General features: G+C 40.0%; 1 protein-coding gene across 12 annotated transcripts in view; it reads right to left on the reverse strand.

Annotated features, from left to right (window-relative positions):
• Positions 1-6,234: 6,234 nt before the first annotated feature.
• TNIK (TRAF2 and NCK interacting kinase) overlaps positions 6,235-21,814 on the reverse strand; it is a 469,288-nt gene continuing 453,708 nt past the window's right edge. For all 12 annotated transcript variants that reach the window (XM_023737917.1, XM_023737914.1, XM_023737916.1 and 9 more), the window contains 5 exons: positions 15,298-15,398; positions 12,945-13,094; positions 10,666-10,825; positions 10,279-10,418; positions 6,235-8,055 (listed from right to left, as the gene is read on the reverse strand). In XM_023737917.1, the coding sequence (XP_023593685.1) occupies positions 7,972-8,055; positions 10,279-10,418; positions 10,666-10,825; positions 12,945-13,094; positions 15,298-15,398 (635 nt within the window). In that variant the 3' untranslated portion in view covers positions 6,235-7,971. The remainder of the gene's footprint in view (positions 8,056-10,278; positions 10,419-10,665; positions 10,826-12,944; positions 13,095-15,297; positions 15,399-21,814) is intronic.

Raw genomic sequence — 21,814 nt, forward strand, 5'->3', positions numbered from 1 at the left:
TGAGTGTACTTTTACATTAAAGAGGATTAGGGTGGGATTGTAACACCATCCTTACCCAGGTCACATCCCTGATCCAGTGTAAAGGGAGTTTCCCTGGGGTGTGGCCTGCACCATCTTTTATCTCTCAAGAGATAAAAGGAAAGGGAAGCAAGCAGAGAGTTGGGGAACCTCATACCACCAAGAAACCAGTACTGGGAGCAGAGCACGTCCTTTGGACCTGAGGTTCCTGAGCAGAGAAGCTCCCAGACCAAGGGAAGATTGATGACACAGACCTTCCTCCAGAGCCAACAGAGAAAGCGTTTCTCTGGAGCTGATGCCCTGAATTTGGACTTGTAGCCTACTGGACTGTGAGAGAATAAACTTCTTTGTTAAAGCCATCCACTTGTGGTGTTTCTGTTATAGCAGCACTAGATGACTAAGACAGAATTTGGTACCGAGAGAGTGGGATGCTGCTCTAACAGATACCTAAAATGTGGAAGCAGTTTTGAAACTGTGAATGGATAGAGCTGGGGCAGCAGCAGAGGACCAGCAGCAGCAGAACCAGGAGACCAGTGAGAGATGGCATTGGAGCCGACCCACGGATCGAGAGAGCTGACTACCTGTGCGCAGGAGGCTTCCTGGCAGAGTGGGGTGCCTCCAGGCACTTATCGGTGGAGCTACCGAACTTTGGAACACTTGCCCCAGCAGGGCAGATGCAGGCATGAGGCCTGAGGGCTGAGAGGCCACAAAAAGTAGAAGCCGAAAAGACAAGGAACACAAGAAGTTGAGCTGCCTCAGTCTCAAAAGGTATGGCCAGGACCTCCAGGGTTTCAAAGGGTGGAGCCATGGCCTCTGGTGTTTCTAAGGGTCGAGTTGTCACTCCGAAGGACTAGGAGAATGGTGTGCCAAAAGCCAAGGGAGCAGAGTTGCCGTCCCAGTGGGCCTGGAGGGCAAAGCTGAAGCCCAGGGCCAAGGGGCCTTCACTCAGAATCTGGAGACTGTGGCCAATACCTAGAGTCTGGAGGGCAGGGCTATTGTGTGAATGGTCTCAGAAAACAGAGAATTATTTTCAAGACTTGAGGGCTAATGTAATGTGTTCTGCTGACTTGCTTGGTGCCTATTATCTCTTCTTTTCCTCTAGTTTCTCCCATTTGTAATGGAAATGTCTGGCTTGTGCCTGTTCTGCCATTGTACCTTTGGAAGCAGATAACTTATATTCTAGATTTCACAGATGAAGAGCAATTTTTGGATTTTGTACTTGGAGTTAACACTTGCTATGATATGATGGGATGAATATGTTTTGCATGTTGCAAGGATGTGATTTTTGGGAGGCCAAAGGGTGGAATGTCATGGTTTGAATTATGTCCCCCCAAAAATGTATCAATTTGGCTAGGCCATGATTCCCAGTGTTGTGTGGTTGTCCTCTATTTTGTGATTGTAATTTTACATTAAAGAGGATTAGGGTGGGATTGTAACACCACCTTTACCCAGGTCACATCCCTGATCCAACATAAAGGGAGTTTCCCTGGGGTGTGGCCTGCACCACCTTTTCTCTCTCAAGAAAGCAGTACTGGGAACAGAGTGTGTCCTTTGGACCTGAGGTTCCTGCACAGAGAAGCTCCCAGACCAAGGGAAGATTGATGACACAGACCTTCCTCCAGAGCCGACAGAGAAAGCGTTCCCCTGGAGCTGATGCCCTGAATTTGGACTTGTAGCCTACTGGACTGTGAAAGAATAAACTTCTCTTTGTTAAAGCCATCCACTCTTGGTATTTCTGTTATAGCAACACTAGATGACTAAGACGATGTTTGTAAGACAGGAGCTATTGCAGCATGAGTATAGTGAAATGCTCCAGTAGATAGGGAAAAATTGGTGATGCAGAAGAAAGAACTGCTAGAACAGTGGCCTTCAGTTGGTGAGGTAGGATGGGCTCTACCTAGAGCAAATGGAAGTATTACCTGCTATCACTTAAGGAGGCATGATTGGTAATGATAAGCTTCACCAGACAAGATCAGGAAACTCAGAAGCCAGGGTGTTGGTGGAGACAGAGACAGTGAGCCAAGAGCTAAAATATTTAAGCAATGAGGGGGAGTGGCTGAAGGTAACATAGGAACTTCAGAGGGTAATGGCAGGAGCTTCAGAGTGGTGACTGTGTGTGTGTGTGTGGGGGGGGAATAATAGCCTGCAAGTGACAATGAGAACAAGCAGGCATCCTATTACTATTAATGTTTTATTATTCACAATTCACATTTTGATAGTGATAACATAAAATAATATATTCCAGGGTGTAGCAGTGACTGTACGGAAAAACTGCAGCTTAGAACCTACCATAGCATTTCTAGCCACTGGTTGGAACAACTGTAGACAATGCTTCCTGAAGCCTTTTGATGCAGGAAAAAATTATTTGAAAGTAACTGAACCAAAAAGTTCAGACTAGGAAGTATGCCAGGAAGATTGTTCTTTTATCCTCACACAGGTGAGGCTCTATCCAGTTTTAATGAATTTTTGACAATTTAAAACACTTTAGGAGACTGAAAATTTAAAAAATGTAAACAATTGTAGGCACAGCAAAATGATAGCTTTCCCTTCCAATATTATACATTTGGCATTTCTACAGTTACGTTAACATTGTAAATCAGACAGCTAAAATGTACAAAAATAGTTTTACAGCATCTCCAATTTTAAAATTCATCTAAGCCGTCATTTTTTTTCCTGCTGTATATTTATTTCTTGCTGCCACCTTACATTTGAAATTCTGATTCATGGTAATGTCTGAGGTTTCCTAAATAAACCGTAATGTGATATTTCTATTTCTTAACACTACTACCCTCAGGGGGAGGGGGAAAAAAGGAAGGACAACTGGGGCATAGATATTTGCTATGTACAAATAATGATCCATTGCTGGAAATACAAACTCACCTTTCCACCAGCATTTGGTCAGCCTCAATAGTGCAATTCAAATCGGTGCAGATGAAAGCAAACCATCAAAACCAAACCCTTGTGTGCAATGAGTTGAATTCATTTGAAGATGTCTACACCAAGCTTGTCGAGGAAGACCCCTGACGAGATGGATTGACACAGTGGCTGCAGCAATGGCCTCAAACATAGCAATGATTGTGAGGATGGCAGAGGGCTGGCAGTGTTTTGTTCTGTTGTACATAGGGTCGCTAGAGTTGGAAACGACTTGACAGCACCAACCACCACCACCAAGCCAAAAATCTGGAACTGTTAGAATATTTTTATTTATGACTGAGTTTTCTAATCTTCATCCAAATGTTTGGTTCATGAACACACAGTCCATGATTTTGAACTGGATTTAAAAATAGATCAAACCTTACCCAGGAATTATTATTATTTTGGTCTAGAAAATGCTTTTATGGCAATTTTTATTTTGGTACATTCTGGCACTTCCTGGAATGGCAGGCCTAGAAGAATAACGTTCAAAGCACAGAGCTGTGATCTTAGACTATTAAATGCTATGCAAATTATTGAATATTCTAGTTGTCTATGGAAAAATTCCCAGAACAATGGTACAGTATAGAAGTCAAAAACACTAGAAAATGTTCAGTAGAAATGTATAAATTGTCAGTTTTGAACTTGCAAATTCTAAAGAGGTTTTCTTTTTGCTGGGGCTCCTGAAATGACATCAGTTTATATCCCCTTTATGGGAGACCCATGAAAGGGCAGCTCACTTTTGGGTTCCTGATGTTGCTACACTGACCAGGCCCAAAATGTAGTGGTGTTTGTGAGAAATATTAATTGATAATTAATGAGATCAAATTTAGACTTCTAGATTTTATGTTATAACTCTGTAGTCTCTGGGGAGGCCAGGTTTTGGTTTGTTTGATTTGGTTAGATTTAAATTTCTGAGGAATGAACTAAAAGGTAAATAATAAGTCACTGAAAGTGTTGAGACGGTCAGAACATAGTGTCAGAGTGGATTTTAGAATACAGTGAGCATGGGTGGGTCATTCAGAATTGTTATAAGCTTGATGTGGATTTTCTCATATTTTCCTTCAGCAGGTTTGATACACATGGGGTTGCCATGAGTCGGAATCCACTTGAAAGAAGTTGGTTTTAGGTTTGATGAATAACTGTATCTTCTTTTTTAAAAATAATGTAGCACATCTTATATTTTAAAGCAATCAGCACAAATGCAAGTAATGCCTGTTCAAGCAGACTTTCAAAGACAACACACACTATTATTAACACAACGAGCTCTTCCACAGGTCATTAATACAGTGACAGGAACTGGTACACATATTAGTGGGGAAAACATTTTCTTTTAACTCCATGGAATGTGAGGTCAGACTTCAGCCGCATTTCCTTGTCTGGCAATGGACAAAAACCAAATGGCCTGGGCCTGAATTTCACATCTCTTTCTAATCTACTGCATAGGAGGGATCAGAGACACCAGTTACCAATGAGTCACAAGAGCAGACAGAAAATTGTTAGTAGGTCTTGACAACCAGAAACTAAGATGCTTTTAAAAAAATGTATACTTGGTGCAAAGTATGTTAGGAGTGCATCTGAGAAAGCAATGCCAAAGTATTAGAAAAATGGAGTCCCTAACCAAGTGGTCTTGTGAAATTTCACCTACCACTTAATCTACACTGTTGAATAAATAAATAGCTCTAGGTCTTCTTGAAGCATTGTTTAAATGTCTTTAAGAAAAATAATGAGATCTATCTAAATAGAGCCATCAGATTTTATGTAGAACTTAGTGAAAGCTGATTTCATTTACATTCTGTGCCATGACATGATTGGAATGGAACTGGAATGAGGCGGACCCTTGCCATCTGAAGGGACCTTTAAATGAAGGTCATCCATTTCTACCACCCACTGGATGCAGGAATCCATGCTACAATATCCCTGACTGTCACCCAGGAATAGTGGTTACCTGCCAGACCCTAGACCAAGAATATAATGTGGGCAGGCTCAGTGGATCATATTAGATGATTATATCAATTTAGATCAGTGAGGACTGAAAGATCTTGTGAAACGTACTTTGGGCAGGAGCTCAGTTTCTCTTTGTAGGAAAATAAAAACAAAATGAGCCAATTCTAGAAGCAAAATCCCCAACAGGAAGATCAAAACTAAGGAAATTTTTATTAAGTTGCTATTAAGATAGACAAAGAGCACAACCACCCTCCTCTTCTCCCCAAAAAAGAGAATTAAAGCAAACAAAAAAGTTGGGAAATGTATGAGCTACAGGACAGCATTCCAAAATATTCTGCATGACCAAGGCCTCAGTATGTCAGAGCTAGGGCCTGTCCTGATGGAGGAAAATGCATTTTTGAAGATAAAAATCTTCAAGGAATTCTTTTTAGGTATTTTTTAAGGAGCACAGATTTGTGGGGGAGAGCCCTTTTAAATTTGGTCTTGCCTTCTACTCAGTGTAAAATATTTGTACAAAAATATAAAAGGCATGGCTTGATGTTTAACGTCTGTGTTTTATTGTTGTTGGCACCAGAAAAGCTCATGTTCTATGTTATGTCACTGTACATACTGTAAACAAGACTGCATTAATATTGTTTTCTTATGATTTTTGCTTCAATGAATCTAGGTTTTAAAAAATACATTCACAAACTACCTTATGTTTAAACACAATGATTCCCTTTTATTTCTTAACTGTACCCCAAAATCCCACAATAAAAAATCATTTAAAGCTGTGTGTTTCAAAACTTATTATTTAGAAATAAAAACAAAACAAAACAAAAAATAAACAAAGATCAGTTTGCAACATAATTTAAAGAAGCTTCTGGTTTAAAATACCACAGTAGCAATATAAAGAGCTGGTGGCAATCACATTCGGGGATGAGACCCAGATCAATATATTTTGTCCATGTCAGCATCCAATTACAGTAGTTGTTAAATTCAATCCAAAAGTTATTGCTGAATTTGTTGCATGCAATTTGTGAAGACAGTACTGTTCAGCAGCGTAACCGAGCAGTAAAAATGAGAACGGGAGGATTTCATTGCTTTTGAGAGCTAAAGGGACCATGATGAGGACATCTTGGTGACTGCCTGAAGATAATCCTCAATTCCATTCCTGTATGTTACCTGCTTAAAATAAATGCAAATGACAACCACCTCTACAGGAGGGGCGTAAGTATCTAATCCAGAAACCAGAAGATTCCCCTTTTCCTTCCCCCCTCACCCAAATCACCAGATTGAAATGGCTCCATTCCCTAATATGGATTTCGTTCTCATTAATAGTACATCAGCTGCTCATGTATTCAGGCAAAATCAGTAGGGTCATAAAATTTTTTTTTTTTTTTTTGGCTCTGTTTGCAGTAATCATATGGTTCTCCAGAAACAAGCCACATTAGGTTTTATTGCTGTTGGTATTTTTCATTTTTTTAAGAAGAACAATTTGGCCAACCACTGTTTTGTTTTAAAAATATTAAATACACCTGAGATTGCCAGTTGAGCTCTCTATATGTCTCCTGGAGATAACACTGCTATGATGAACAGTGAAACACAAACAAACAAAACGAGGTAGGTTAAAACAGGAAGCGCAACACAGATATCGTTTTGCAACACCTTGATACCACAGGCGGCCATGCTTGTAGCTTCGGAAAAAAAATCTGAGACAGTCACGTAGAAGTTCAAATGATCTGAGTAAGAGTTTATAGGACACAAGTCAACCTGAACTAAATACATACATATTTCTGCACAAATGTTGTTTACCGTATGCTGGGTAATTTGGAGGAAGGGAAAATGATTAGGGTCTCAGTATTTTGGCCAAAGCCTTGCTTTCAAGTTCTGTAAAACTCAAACCAGCAATGCCTGCTGTGTCTGTCTCAGGCAGGCTCAGTAGTCTAGTCCCTTCACTCACCAACCCAGAGAGAACACAGGCAGCTCAGAAACATTTATTATTCATTTTTTTTTTCAGTCACAGTTTTCATCTTGAGAAAGTGGCACCCTCAGGAGAGAGATGGGAATGACCAGAGCCTGGATGTCATCCACTCCTCAATTCCCAGAAAGAATTCCACAAAGTCTCAGTCCTAATGAAGCCCAAACCATGTGACCTCTTAGCCATAGAGGCTTTGTGCATTTAAATAAAAGAAAAAAGTATAAGCTTGTTTCCCAGAGCTCTTTCTGCCTGATCCCATCTGCCATCCCATCTTTTGCCCTGATCTGCTGCTTAATAGCTGAGGGAGAGCTGTGTTATGGAGTCCCTCAATCGCTAGAGCCAACTCAACTCAACGGCACTACTATCCCATTCAACACACTCCATCCTGTAGAGGGTCATATAAGAATATGGCCTGTCAGACTCACAAAAATGGTAGTTGATTTTATTAGTCTAAGGCTAGTAGTTTAGCCATTTAAAACCTATTTCCCAAAAGAGGGGAAAACTAGTATTTTTCTTCTCTTTTAAAAATTCATTAGCCAGTTGCTATCAAAAAGCAACCTTTTGGGTTGGTGAAGGCAAAAGAGTTCTAAAATTACTCCACTACGCAGTTATGGCCTTCAGTGTGAGGAGATAAGGTACATTTATTGTGCTGTCTCTCACCGTTTGAAATTGGAAATTTTACAACATACCATATACTTAAAGCTAGCAGGCAGACAGAATTAAAAACAGACTCATTTTCTCAGTATGCGTTCTCTCCCCATTCTTACGAAGTAAGGGGGTAAAGAAAAAGGTAAAAATCTCAAAACCCACCAAAACACAACTTGATCATAAGAGCATACAGTATTTGTTTCTATCCCTAACTCCGAAGGGCACATGTCCATCTCTGTCCACAGACAATGCAGCGTCCTTGGGAATCTCCTGGAAATTGCTGCCACCTTTTTCTCTCTTTCTCAACCAGGCTGCAACACTGAAAGATGGACTGTACTGGGAGGGGTGGAGGGAGAGGAACAGGGGCAAGTGGTAAGTTCAACCAAGCCTTCTGATTCTGCCTCTAGACTGGCATAAGTCCACATGAGTTATGTTCTTTTAAATTAGAACTAACGCCATGAAGATAAGTGCCAAGTGCTCTTCTGTTACCAGTTCATCATGGAATTTCTGTTGAGGGTCATGAAAAACACTTGGCTACTTCCTCCAGATCGCACGGATGCAAAAAATACCTGTTTGAAATTAAAAAGAAATTAGTTCAACTGCATTTTTCCCCTTTTCTTCTTCAACCGTCCATCCATTTTCTCTCACATGTCCTAGCCTTGCCATGTGTCAGCTCTTACAGCTTAATGGCTGGTGTTTAATAAAGTACCTTTTGGTACAGTGCATCCTATGTAAACACTCCTGCCTTTATTACTATGGTTATTATTATTACTGATCGTGGTAGTGGCCTTCAGGGACACTGAAGGGGCAACATCTTGATTCATAAAATCCTTTTGGGTGCTCACATTTTAAAAGGGAGTTTAATGCTAGGATAATGTGCTGGATTTGTGGCCTAGGACAGAACAAGCCCTTTATTAATTTCTGGAAAGGCACAGAGGTCACACTTCTCTCCCCCATAATGACAAGAGGGCAGACGTTGGGATTGAAGAGAAAACTTTTCAGATTCCTAAAGTCAAGGAGAGAATTTTGGGCCTACTGACTACTATACAACTTTAGTTTCCAATCTTTTAAATTAAAAAAAATAAATGAATTGTTTGTGGTCAAATAAGGTAAGGTGTTTAATGCCTATTGGCTGTGACATTTTAAGAGTTATTGCTTGGCTTCTCTGCTGACTCTGGCATATCCCAGGCCAAATGAGATGACGGCATTAATAAGGGAACCACAGTCCATTAGGTCTGAGTCCATTAAATCATTTCATTAGAGTTGAGAGAAGTGAGCAAAATTTAGGTTACTGCTTGCTTGAGCTGAATGTTAATGAACCACTGCCCCAGGAGAGTAATATTCTGGGCGTGGCCTAGCCCTTCAGTCAGTCAACACCTAACTTTGGTCCAAGGCATTTGCTTTTGTCACTAGTATAAACGTCTCTGCTACTTCAGCTCCACAGCTCCTTCAGGAGAACGCTGTCTCTCAGCAACAGCTCCTTCAACAGTTCTGCGGAACTGCTTGCCGTTCAGCCAAGGCTACGTGTGAAAGTAAAGCTGACATCAGGGGCAATGAACCAAATGGGGAAGCACAGAGAGGGAGGGAAAGAAGGGCTGCTGCTCTCTCCAGGTTGTGTCTCCTGGTCTCTAAACCTCAGAGCCCAGTCACAGGTGTGGTCCTGGCCTACTCCTGAGGGTGTAAGCACATCCTGGGACAGGCTTGCTGGGCGGGGGGTGGGAGGGGCGTCGTCAATGAACCTGAGTGTGGGGGTCCATGCCAGATCAATCTTAGTTTTATGAAACCCAAAGAGACTGGGTGGATGCTGGAGTGTTACCAGGGGTCAGGCCTGTTTTCTGACATACTCTGGTATGGCCCTGGGACCATCCTTGCCACCCCCAGCCACTGTACACCCATACCACACCAAGTCAGAGTTGTTGGCCAGGGTCGAATCTAGACTAGACCCACACCTCCAGGGTTGGACTAAGACCAGACTGGCCCCTGGGGAACAAGGGTGGGCAAATACAGACATACAACTGTTCAAGCCATCACATTCTTTTCTATGTGTTTATGTCTGCTGCTTTTGGGAAAGCACTTCTATGTTGGGGATGGCCACAAAAGATGAATTCACAAATGCAGTACAGCTTAGCTTCTAAAAACTCTGGGTTACTCTACAGGAAGCGTAAGGTGGAATTGGCACTGCTGCAGAATACCCTTCAGTGGTAACTAATCATGCCAGATGGACAAAGCCAACTTCCTTGGAAAACAGTCCCCCTATGACACTTCAGAAGAAACATGGCTGGGATGACAGAGGACATGGCACTAGTTGAGTTTGTGATTGTGCATTCCTTAAAGAATGGGTGACATTTTGTAAAAGTTTATATTACTACATATCAAATGTTTTACATTTAAAGGTGAAGATAATATGATGAGTTAGGTCCTGATAGTGACTTTGTGAGAAGTCTAAAAGTGGAAGTATAAAGCTGACCCACTGTGAGGTGATTAATGCGGGCCAACTATTCTAAGAGCTTAGGAGAATTTGGGGTATCTGCTGAGTCATCATAGGGCCCACAGGCCACAAAGGTTACTAAGAGTTTACAAGAAATTTTAAGATGTTCTTATGTCTTTTTTGATATGTGAATAATGTATTTTGAGTGCTCACATGAATCAAACCAAATAATGCCATTTTAAGATAATATTGATTGTTTAACACAGATGTGACTCAAATCAGTATAGAGGAAAATGAAGGTTTCACAGGTACCTGGTGGTCTCTTAAAATGCAAACACTAATGCAAATGTTGAAACGGATTTACCTTATCATTTCTTTCACATAGAAACTTTAACCTTTGAGCTCGCTTATGCATAAATACGCCATCCAAATGTCCTGTTTCCACTGACCGGATCTCAATAGCTTTCTCGCCCCAGCCCATTATCTGATTGGAATGAATGTAGGCTGTCAAAAGGAATTTCCAAAACTGCATTAAAAACATTAGATGGGCAATAACTCACAGCATCTGTTCACATCTTAACCACAAAAACGACAAACAACTTGAGATAAACGGACAAAGCAAGTCTTACAAGTGTTAGTCACAGACTTTTTTTTTTTTTTTTGTGGAATCAAATGGTTGTTTCACATTTCTTGACTTTCGTTTCATTTGGGGGGTGTAACTGCTGAAGGAGATAAGGAATGGTTAACCTACCCACAGACGTGGGCATTTCTCCCCATTGGAGCACCACATCCTTAGTTATCCGCCCGTAGGTGTTTACATACACCCCCTCATCCTCATAGCAAACAAGCATTTCCATTCCATCTGTTTTAGGCAAGATGACAATAGCATGAGGAGTGATATTGCCCTGAATCTAGAAGACAAAGAAAGGCCAAGCGTTATTCTTTTTAAAATAAGACAATACCTTGAATATTTATCTCTAAGAATTGTTAAGAAAAAAAAAATGTATATATATATATATTTCATTTTTCACTCTAGAGACTGAAATCTGCTTTGCTTAATTTGATGATTGATCTGTCAAATACTCTGGTAAATACAAACCTGGTCACTAGGTCGAGAACACAATTTACCTGCTCCTACACAGCAACGCCAATCACTGGGCTAGGTCCCTTACAAATTTCCAGTCTTTACAACAGCTCCCTGCTCTCCACATAGATATGTTTGTTTACAAATGAGTTAAGTGCATCTTACGGGGGTTAGGTACCTAGACTAAAGCTGCACTAGTATTTGGTGGTAGAATTGGGATTTGAACCCATATCCCGCTGGCAGTGAATTTCACATGTTTTCCATTAGAATAAGCTCCTTCCAAAAAGATAAGGGAATGCAAGCCAGCTGAATCTGATGGAGACAGCCTAAATACCCGAGGGGCCAAGATGCAAGCTCACCAAATGGGATATGAACATATAACACAGATTGTTTATCTGGGTGTCAGAATAATCCAAATTAATGGCTTGTGTAGGAAAAAATTTTTTTTTTAAAACTATTACTCATTATAAAAACAAACAAATGTTACTGCAATAAATGTGGATTGACTTGTTCTAGGAAAAGGGGTGGGGCTGGGTGATCCCCTGGAATGCAAGTCATTAGTTGAGAATATCATGGCAGCCCAGTATGTGCTTCATCGGTGTATGAGCGGGTCACCAAGGATGATCACAGTGACGTCCCAGCTGTGTCACTGAGGACAGGAGCTGTGAGATCCTGGGTGCAGGTGCACACACATGCGCTCTAATGCAGCACTGAATGACAATTGCGTGTCTGTGTATGTGTGTGTGTAATGTACTAAAATAACGTTTTTCAATTATTGTGCTTCTTTGAAGTAAGGTCTTTAAACTCTTGAAGTATCAGTCAGGAACAGACTAGGTTTCAGATTGTCCTGATAACAGTTTCTACTGTATGTTCGCCATGGGATTATATATAGGACACAAATCTGACATCACAACAACCCTACTAAGTGAATCCATGTGCAGTGTTTCCCTTGAGAAGCCATGTTTTAGGCAATGAGCCAGTACAGTAATACTAATAGTATATTATTAATAAGGAGGGCTCCAATTTGTAGGGCCCTGTGCCAAGCACTTTAGAGCCATTATCTCATTTAATTCTGACAGTAACCCTATGAGATAGGTCCTTTTATCTCCATTTCACAGATGTGAAAGCTGAGGGCTGGAGAGGCTAACTAATGTGTCCAAATTGCAAAGGTAATACATGGTAGAGTCAGGGTACGAGCTCCAGTGTGTCTGAATCCACTACCCACATGGCCCTCAAGTTGAAGAGAAGAACTAGAAATAGCAGAAAAAGGAGTTTCCCCACAAAACTAGTACCTGACTATTGGCCTTCACTCACATAAGAAGAACCAATCTCGCTTCAAATGTTGAAAATAAGAAGTCATCTATTATAGTCCTGCTTAAAACACAAAATTTTTGCCCCTGAAGGAAAAACATCCTATGTGTTTTAGTTCAATGTCTAGAGAGAGAAATGGAGAAATGTCAAATAATTTCTATTGTCACGTTACTCAGATTTAGGTAGTGATAAAAATGTGTTAAATTTACACGTCTTATTTATCAAAAGCATTCTATCTACTTAAACAAAGCAAAAATAAAAAAAAATAAAAAAAAACCCCCAAAACAAACAAACAAACAAAAAACCCAAACACGTTCCAATCGAGTTGATCCTAACTCACAGCCACCCTATAAGTCAGAGGAGAACTGCCCCATAGGGTTTCCAAGGCTGTAAACCCACAGAAGCAGACAGCCACATCTTTCTTTCATGGAGTGGCTGGTGGGTCCCAACCACTGACCTTTAGGTTAGCAGCCTAACGCTTAATCACCGCGCCACCAGGGCTCTTTTCTATCTAGTGAAGGCCAAAAGTTCACCTGCTTCACCGATTGTAAAAGTTAGTACGATTTCTACTGAAAGTTCTTTCTGCATGCAGGCTGTTAACAGACAGCCATTGACATTCGCTTCCAGGAACTTACATGAGATGGTATGTAGATATCATAAGAGTTTCCTGAATCAACATCAATTACATGGAAACCAGTGTGTGAACCAAAAATAACCTTTAATCTTTGACCTTCTTCTACCGTGAGATCAACAAGCAGAGGCTTGTGCTGGAGATCTGCAAAAGACTTTAAAAATCACCCCATGAGTATCCACATTATCCAAAGAGGTTATCTTAATAATTCTTTCCTTTGGCCATTGGCTGGTGGAAATTAATCTCTGACTTTCTTAAATTAAAAAGCTAGGAGATGTCTCTTTCCATTTTAGGTCTATTAATATTCTGGCTCTCAGAGGTAGGCCCTAGCACTCATTGTGCCCCTTTCTTTACCCCTTTACCTCCAGGACAGAGAGGTTGATTTAGAGTTGTCAATTTGATAGTGGGTGGCATCATTAATTGTATATTAAAAAACTGGTGCTTGGGTACTACTGTTCTTTCCGGTTTATTTCTAGCCTTTTCCCTCTGGAAAAGCCACAGAAACATCTCTGGCCCCTCTTACTCCCCTGTGGCAGCCAGGGCCATCCATGGCTGCTGTCTTTCAGAAAGAGCCTGGGGTGGGCAGCTGAGGCTGGCCCTGTGCTAAGCCTGTTCAGGATAATGGGTGTGGTCTGGTTACGACTTTCCTTCAGTGAGTGATAGGAGGTCAGACTGGTGCTTTCCCTACACTTAATGCTGAATCTGAAAGTTGGGTTTTGGGTGATTGATAAGGAGGGTGGGAGGCAGGGGTGAAACATCACAAGTCTCAAGCTTCTGTTCGCTACTTGTGTTTAACTGACAGGAAAAAAGAAAGCTCCAGCCAAGTTTATTAAGGTTCTGTGTGTTGGAATCTGGGGCCCAAACCCCAACTAGCTGTCCAGTGTTCCTCTGTTTTCCTTTACCACTGTTGAATCACACTCCACCTTTACTGAGTATTGCAGGCCAAGAGAGAATTTGTATAACCTCATGTGCTTTGGCCATAATGCCACTGGCACCTAACAGACCTCCCTCTCCTCATCTTTTCCTAACATCATTCTCAGAGCATAGGAAGCACTGATCTCCTGTCCTTGTCCTAGGGGAGGACTTGACCCCCTGCCAGCTCCAGCCTTTCCAGTCCAAGTTTCCTTTCCCAGGCTGGGTCTGGACTGCTGAATAGAGCAGTTTGCACCTTCTCATTCACTTTGGCTATTACACTGATTGATGGCAGTAACTCCAGAACTCGAATGCGAATGGGGTCCTGATTGAAAAGCTTTTGCATAGACAGGTTTTGGCAGAACAGTAGCACCACTTTAGCTTTTAAGGAGTCATCCCTTAAAAGTTCTTCGTTATTACTAACCTGATGCATTCCAAAAATGGCTCTCCATAAAAGTGGGGTTATGCAAGAGAGCCTATTGCCACTGGCGAGTCTATCTTCTTGAGCACATCACAAATGAACCATTTGCACTAAGGGCACAATTTAAAAGTGGGGTGATTCAGCCCCAAAGAGAGCCAACATAATGTTCCCATGGCAGTTTCTGCCCTTACGCAGCATATGTGGCAGGAAAAAATAAATAAAGGGAGATAAGTCACAAAGGTGGAGAGAAAAAAGTGAGGGCCGATAAGATACAGAAGGAGAGACAGAGAGGAAACAGGATATAAATTCACTTCGGCCATGGAAAGGCTATGTGGTTCTGCACACATCAGCATGCCTGCAAGTACTGGTCTTCCTGGCATTTTGGGGTCAGCCTTCATTGTGCTGCGCAATGAGACTAGCCTATTCCCAACCTGCTGAATCTCATGATTGATCAATTCCACCATGATGGATATAGACTCAGCCCAGGTCAAAAATGAAAAGGCAATAAAAACTGAGTAATGTCAAGAAACTAGGTCATTTCCCTAAAATTACTGCATTCAGTATTCATTTCAGAGAAGTCCAACAGCAATGTGGATATGAGCATCAACTGAGTTTTAGGGATGTCACCCAGAAAGGCTTACAAGGTTATGAGATTTAGAGATTCAGTTCAACCTTGAGATTTGGTGCTGTTGTTGGTCTGCCTTTTTCAGACAAAATATCAGAATATGTCCTAGTTAGGTGACTTCATACTGAGTCTTACTGCATAATAGCACAGTCAGTGCTTTACCCGGCCACCACTCCATCCTAAATGTCTCCTGATTCCTAGACCTCCAATAGAGGAGGGTACGCCCAAATTTTCACTGACTAACTTTACAGCATGGTATATACTTAGTCTTTACTTTTGGAATAATAAAGCCAAGAATATCTATACTTTCAAAACAGGAAAATTGGTATTGGTCTTTGTGCCAGATGGACAGAGCACTTTACGGGAAACTGCTTTTTAGGTAATCACGTGCCAGCTTACCTTAAATGCCATAAACTTATGATATGGTTTTGGGGCCCAAGCATATATCTCCACGGCATTCTTTAAGGCAATCACCAAGAATTTGATCCTTTCATATTTAACTGTAATAAAAAATTTATAAATTTAAAAGTATATCACTTTATTCAAGTTTTTTATTTTAATGAATATGGAAGCTGCTATACGTAAATATATATAATACATATATAAAACCATAACTGTATACAAATATATATATAAAACCAAAATCAAGGGTGATGCTCCTGTTGTGGAATTTTCTCGTGGAAACAGACTTAACTTCCTTTAATGTATTTGGTTGCTATGAGTAAAATCGACTTGACAGCAATGGGTTTAATATATTTAGTCTGCAGAATAGTTGAGGTCTTTTGTTTTATACTAAAGGCTGTTTTCTCCACCTAAAGATGTAACTGCTTAACCACTAGGTCTAGATGTGAACTATTCATTTGTAATAATAATCTATCTTCATATAAGTGTTCCTGCTTTTTATTTCACCCACATGTAAGCAGCTGAGAGCTGGTATGGCAAGATGGTGGAAACATCAGCAAATGGGTACAGACATAAAGGCTGCCCCTTCCTTATTATTCAGATTTGAATTCCAATTTATTAAGTGAAATAATTGCTTGTTTATGTTTTTAATGGAAGATGTAGTCTGGGTTCTGTTAATGGCCTTATTTTTCAGGGCTCCACATACTTTGACAATGCTTTTATTCTATAGGAAGATGGAACATTCTCAAAAACCAAACTCATTGCTGTTGAGTCAATTCCAACTCATAGCGACCCTATAGGACAGAGTAGAACTCCCCCATAGGGTTTCCAAGGAGCGGCTGGTAGGTTCGAATTGCTGACGTTTTGGTTAGCAGCCGAGCTCTTAAGCACTGCGCCCCCAGGGCTCCGATGGAACATTAGGCATCTTAAATTCAGTGGATAGAAATTTGGTATAATGATTGAGTACCTACTATGGTTTTGCCTTACACAGAGAAGTACTCGATAAATGTTTATGAGTAGACGAAAGAAAGAGTAGACCTTGTTATCTGGCTTTCTATTGATTACTATGGCCTGTGTGCCTCTGATATGATCATGACCAATATTTACATTGATGATCTTGGAAGACTACAGAATCCTTTAAGTGCCTTCTGGGTATTCCACTATTAAACTATAGATTCTAGTTCTTAGAAAATTTGTAATCCACAAATGATAGTCATTTTCATCATAAAATATCTGAACAATCAGAATGTTCTGTGTCCTGGAGAAACTGGGTAGGAAAGATTTTAATATACTTAGATGAAGTGTTAAATTTCCAGTTGTCTCCTTTCTACTTTTGATGACACAAACGCTTTAGGAGACTAACTATCCTCTGACCTCCTCATCTGAAACCCAGGAAAAGATTCACAATTAAAATTTAAAATAACCTTGAAAATGAAAACTTATCTAAGTACATCTGGGCTAAGAGAAATAAAGAAATATCTTAAATGACTCTTGGATATACAATTTTGCGTTTGTTTTGTTCTTATTTTATATTTTTAAAATGTCATAGGAATTTGAGTGTGCTGGAAATAATCATGTGCTACAAGGAGATATCAGCATTGTCTTGGCTGAATCCCACAGAGAAAGCAAGATAGAGACTGCAAGTGGTTATTTGGATACTGAGTCAAAAGCTGTTTTCTGAACATTAAGCTGGTCTCAATTTTCTGGTAGACAATTATTAGATACTGCTCTCTGGTTCCATTTCATTTTGCACGTGTGGATAGAGGTCAGCCTACCGATGTGGGGACAATGAAAACAGATAGCAGTGGTTAGAAGGAAGAGGCTAGCAATGATAGAAGGGCCAATGGTAGATTTGGAGGTCAAATGGGACTATTGCAACATGATGTTTTAGAAAACCAGTTGGTAGGTATATGCAAAAAGGAACATTCAGAAATTTGACATTATTTTCTGCAATGAATTTCACAGCTCTGTAATCATACTTCCTTAGTTTATATATATGAAATTTGATCATTAGACATTTCTGGATTAACAAATGCTAAATAATAAATGAAAGTAAAACAGTCAAAGGAAATTTCTAAAAGGTTTATCAGAAAAATCTTTGGAAGTATTCTTAAAATGATTTCTGTAATAGCACTTAATTACATTGCTTTCCTCTGAAAACAAGGGCTATTCTCAAAGAAAGTAGTCCACTCTCTCCAAAAGAAGGCCAAATGTGTATATGAATTTGAATTCTATTGGGTGTGAGAATGAATAGGATGCGTATTTTATACTTTGCTACATAATGAGGTTGAAGACAAGACAAAATTATAATTCCAGGGTATCCTGTTAGAAAGTAGCAAATAATTCTGATATCCAAACAAAAATGTATAGTGGAGCAGACATTAGCTTGTATCTCACCAGCTGGCTATGGAAGAACACTCCCCACTGTGGTTTGGTGTGTGAACAATGCTACACCCTTTGAACATTCATTCCTTTAGCAAATACTTCCTAACTGGTTTCTCTGTGTCTGGCACTGTGCTAGGTACCTGGGAGCAATACATATCTACTGTGGCCATTATATATGTTTGTACTGTTGCTGCTGTTAGTTGCCATTGAGTTGGCTTCAATTCATGGCATTTACGTAAAACAGAACGAAATGGTGCCTGGTCCTGTGCCACCTGTATGATTTTTGATATGTCTGAATCCATTGTTGTGACTATTGTGTAGTGCCTTCCAACCTAGGGGGCTCATCTTCCAGCACTAAATTGGACAATATTCTGTTGTGATCCATAGGATTTTTTTTTCTGTTTAGTTGTGCTTTAGGTGAAAGTTTACAGAGCAAATTAGTTTCTCATTCAAAAATTTATACACAAATTGTTTCGTGACATTGGTTACAATCCCTGCAATGGGTCAGCTCTCTCCCTCTTTCCACTGTGGGTTCCCTGTTTCCATTTGTTCAGTTTTCCTGTCCCTTCCTGCCGTCTTGTCTTTGCTTTTGGGCAGATGTTGCCCATTTGGTCTTGTATACTTGATTGATCTAAGAAGCATGTTCCTCAGGTATGTTATTGTTGGTTTTATATCTAATCTTTGGCTGAAAGGTGAACTTCGGGAGTGGCTTCAGTTTTGAGTTAGAAGGGTATCCGGGGTCCACAGTCTTGGGGGTTCCTCCAGTCTCTGTCAGACCAGTAAGTCTGGTCTCTTTTGTGAATTTGAGTTTTGTTCTACATTTTTCTCCTGCTCTGTCTGGGACTCTCTATTGTGACTCCTGTCAGAGTGGTCAGTGGTGGTAGTTTTTCTGGGCTCATCCTGGTGGAGGCTGTGGTTCATGTGATCCATTGGTCCTTTGGACTAATATTTCCTTGTGTCTTTGGTTTTCTTCATTCTCCTTTGCTCCAAACAGGATGGTACCAATAGATATATCTTAGATGGCCACTCGCAAGCTTTTAAGACTCCAGACACTACTCAACAAAGTAGGATATAGAACATTTTGTTTATGAATTATGTTATGCCAATTGACCTAGATGTCTTCTGAGATCATGGTCCCCAGCCCTCTGTCCCACTAACTCGGCCCCTCAAGGTGTTTGGATATGTCTAGGAAACTTCTATGGCTGTGCCCCCTTTGTGCTTTATTATATATATGAATATACATGCTGTACATACAAATATGTATGTAAAAATATCCACAGCCTAACCTATATATGTATGTGGGTATACTCCTATACCCCTCCTTCCGCTATTCAGTATATGTACCTGCCTGTGTATCTTCTTGTAAGTTATCATTTGTTTTTACTGTTGTTGTAGGGTTGTATATGCTATAGTATTTATTGTGGTTGCCTCTTTTTTTTTTGTTTCCTTGCATTCCTCTCAGTGTCTTCCTTTGCCTTGGTCATGTTGTGCTGACTTCCCTGATATTGTGTACTGTCTTTCCCTTCACCTAAGTTAACACTTGTCTACTATCCAGTTAGTGATTTCCCTCCCACCCCTCCTCCTCTTTTGTAACCATCAAAGACTGTTTACTTCTGTGTGTAAACATTTTCTTGGGTTTTTATAATAGGGGTCTCATACAATATTTATCCTTTTGTGACTGACTTATTTCACTCAGCATAATGCTCTGCATATTCATCTATGTTGTGAGATGTTTCTGGATTCATCATTGTTCTTTATCATTGCATAGTATTCCGTTGTATGTATGTACCATAATTTGTTTATCCATTCATCTGTTGATGGGCACTTAGGCTGTGTCCATCTTTTTGCTATTGTGAATAATGCTGCAATGAACATGGGTGTGATAGCTCTTATTTCTCTAGGATATATTCCTCCTTGTGGGGCTGCTGGATCATATGGTATTTCTATCTTTTTAAGGAAGCGTCATATTGTTTCCCATAGTGGTTATACCATTTTACATTCCCACCAGCAGTGTATGAAAGTTCTAATCTGCCCACAACTTAGGCAGCATTTACTGTTTTCTGAAATTTTGATCAGTGCCATTCTTGCCGGGGAGATGTTATTTCATCGTGGTTTTGATATGCATCTCTCTAATGGCCAAAGATCATGAGCATCTTTTCATGTATTTGGTAGCCGCCGGAATGTCCTCTTTGGTGAAGAAGTGTCTGTTCATGTCCTTTGCCCATTTTGTGATTGGTTGCTTGTCTTTTTGAGTTATTGAAGTTTTCTGTATATTTTAGAGATTAAACCTTTATCAGATATGCTGTTGCCAAAGATTTTTTTTTACCCAGTGTGTAGGTTCTCTTTTACTCTCTTGGTCTTTTGATGAGCATAAGTATTTATTTTTAAGGAGGTTCCAGTTATCTAGTTTATCTTCTGGAGTTTGTACATTTTTTAGTTACGCTTGATATTCTATTTATGTCATAAATTAGGGCTGCTAGCATTGTCCCTATGTTTTCCTTCATTAACTTTATAGTTTTAGGTTTCACATTTAGGTCTTTGATCCATTTTGAGTTAGGTTTTGTGTACGGGGCGAGGTATGGTTCCTGTTTCATTTTTCTGCAAATGGATATCCAGTTTTGCCAGCACCATTTGTTGAAGAGACTATCTCTTCCTCACTTAAGGGACTTTGACCCTTTGTTGAAGATTAGGCGTCCACAGGTGGATGGATTTATTTCTGGGTTCTGAATTCTGTTCCATTGGTCTATGTGTCCATTGTTGTACCAGTACCATGCTGTTTTGACTACCGTAGCTGTATAGGAGGTTCTGAGATCGGGTAGTTCTGAGATGGTTAAAGAATGTGTTGGAATTTGGATTGGCATTGCATTGGATCTATAGATCGCTTTAGGTAGTACTGACATTTTCACAATGTTAAGTCTTCCTATCCATGAGCATGGTATGTTTTTCCATTTATGAAAGTCTCTTGCAGTAGTGTTTTGGAGTTTTCTTTGTTTTAAGTCTTTTACGTCCCTAGTTAGGTTTATTCCTAAGTATTTTATCTTTTGGGGGGCTATTGTAAATGGTATTGTTTTCCTGATTTCCTTTTCAGAGTTCTCTTTGTTAGTGTATAGGAATCCAGCTGATTTTTGTATGTTGATCTTATATCCTGCCACTTTGCTCAGTCCTTCTGTTAATTCCAATAGCTTTCTTGTGGTTTCTCTAGGATTTTCTATGTATAGGATCATATCATCTGCGAATAGGGATAGATCCATATGGTCTTCATTGGAAGTAGATCACCAGGTCTTTCCTTCTAGTCTGTCTTAGTCTGGTAGTTCCATAGAAACCTGTCCACCATAGGCGAACCTGCTGGTATTCGAAATATTGGTGGCAAAGCTTCCAGCAATGAAGCAACATACAAGCCACCACGGCATGACAAATTGACAGCTGGGTGGTGGATATATGTTTACAGACATTAAATGTTTATTTTCTCCAAAAGCTGCTTTAAATGCATATCAATAAGTCCCCTTTTCTGTACAGTAAGAACAGGGACTTTTTTTGTTTGTAAAACTCCATATGATATGTTATTAATAAACAATGGGAGACATATCCTTTCAAGGACCAGAACCTTCAAGATCACTACTTAGTACAACACTTCCTATGTCAGAGTATCATAGTTTTTCTTATTTTTCAAAAATCAACTTTGGGTTTTTAATGTTATATAAGTGAATGTTTCAAAAAGTTAAATAGTTCTATGAGGCTTATAATGAAAAACAGCAGTCCCTGCCTCACTCCTGATTTCTGTGCCCTAAGAATAACCATTTGCAACTCTTTCAACCATTTCTTCTGTAACTTACCCACGTATTTCTAAATAACATGTTGACAATGCTATTTCTTGATTTTTTTTTTCAGTTGTAGACATTATTTACTGACTTTCTAGTATGGAAAATAGTCTCATATTATCCCTTTCTCTCCAGCTTTGTCTCTTTGTTTTTCTTTCTCATACACACACGTCTTCCCCCTGACATCCTCAATATAGTTATAATTTCAAGTTTTGGTTAACTCAATATCCAGCGTTCAAATTAGTATTGCTCATAGCTTATTACAGAGCCCTGGTAGTGTAGTGGTTAAGTGCTCAGCTGCTAACCAAAAG

The sequence above is a fragment of the Trichechus manatus genome, unplaced genomic scaffold (genome assembly GCF_000243295.1).
Source record: "Trichechus manatus latirostris isolate Lorelei unplaced genomic scaffold, TriManLat1.0 scaffold00110, whole genome shotgun sequence".
NCBI classification, from domain to species: Eukaryota; Metazoa; Chordata; class Mammalia; order Sirenia; family Trichechidae; genus Trichechus; species Trichechus manatus.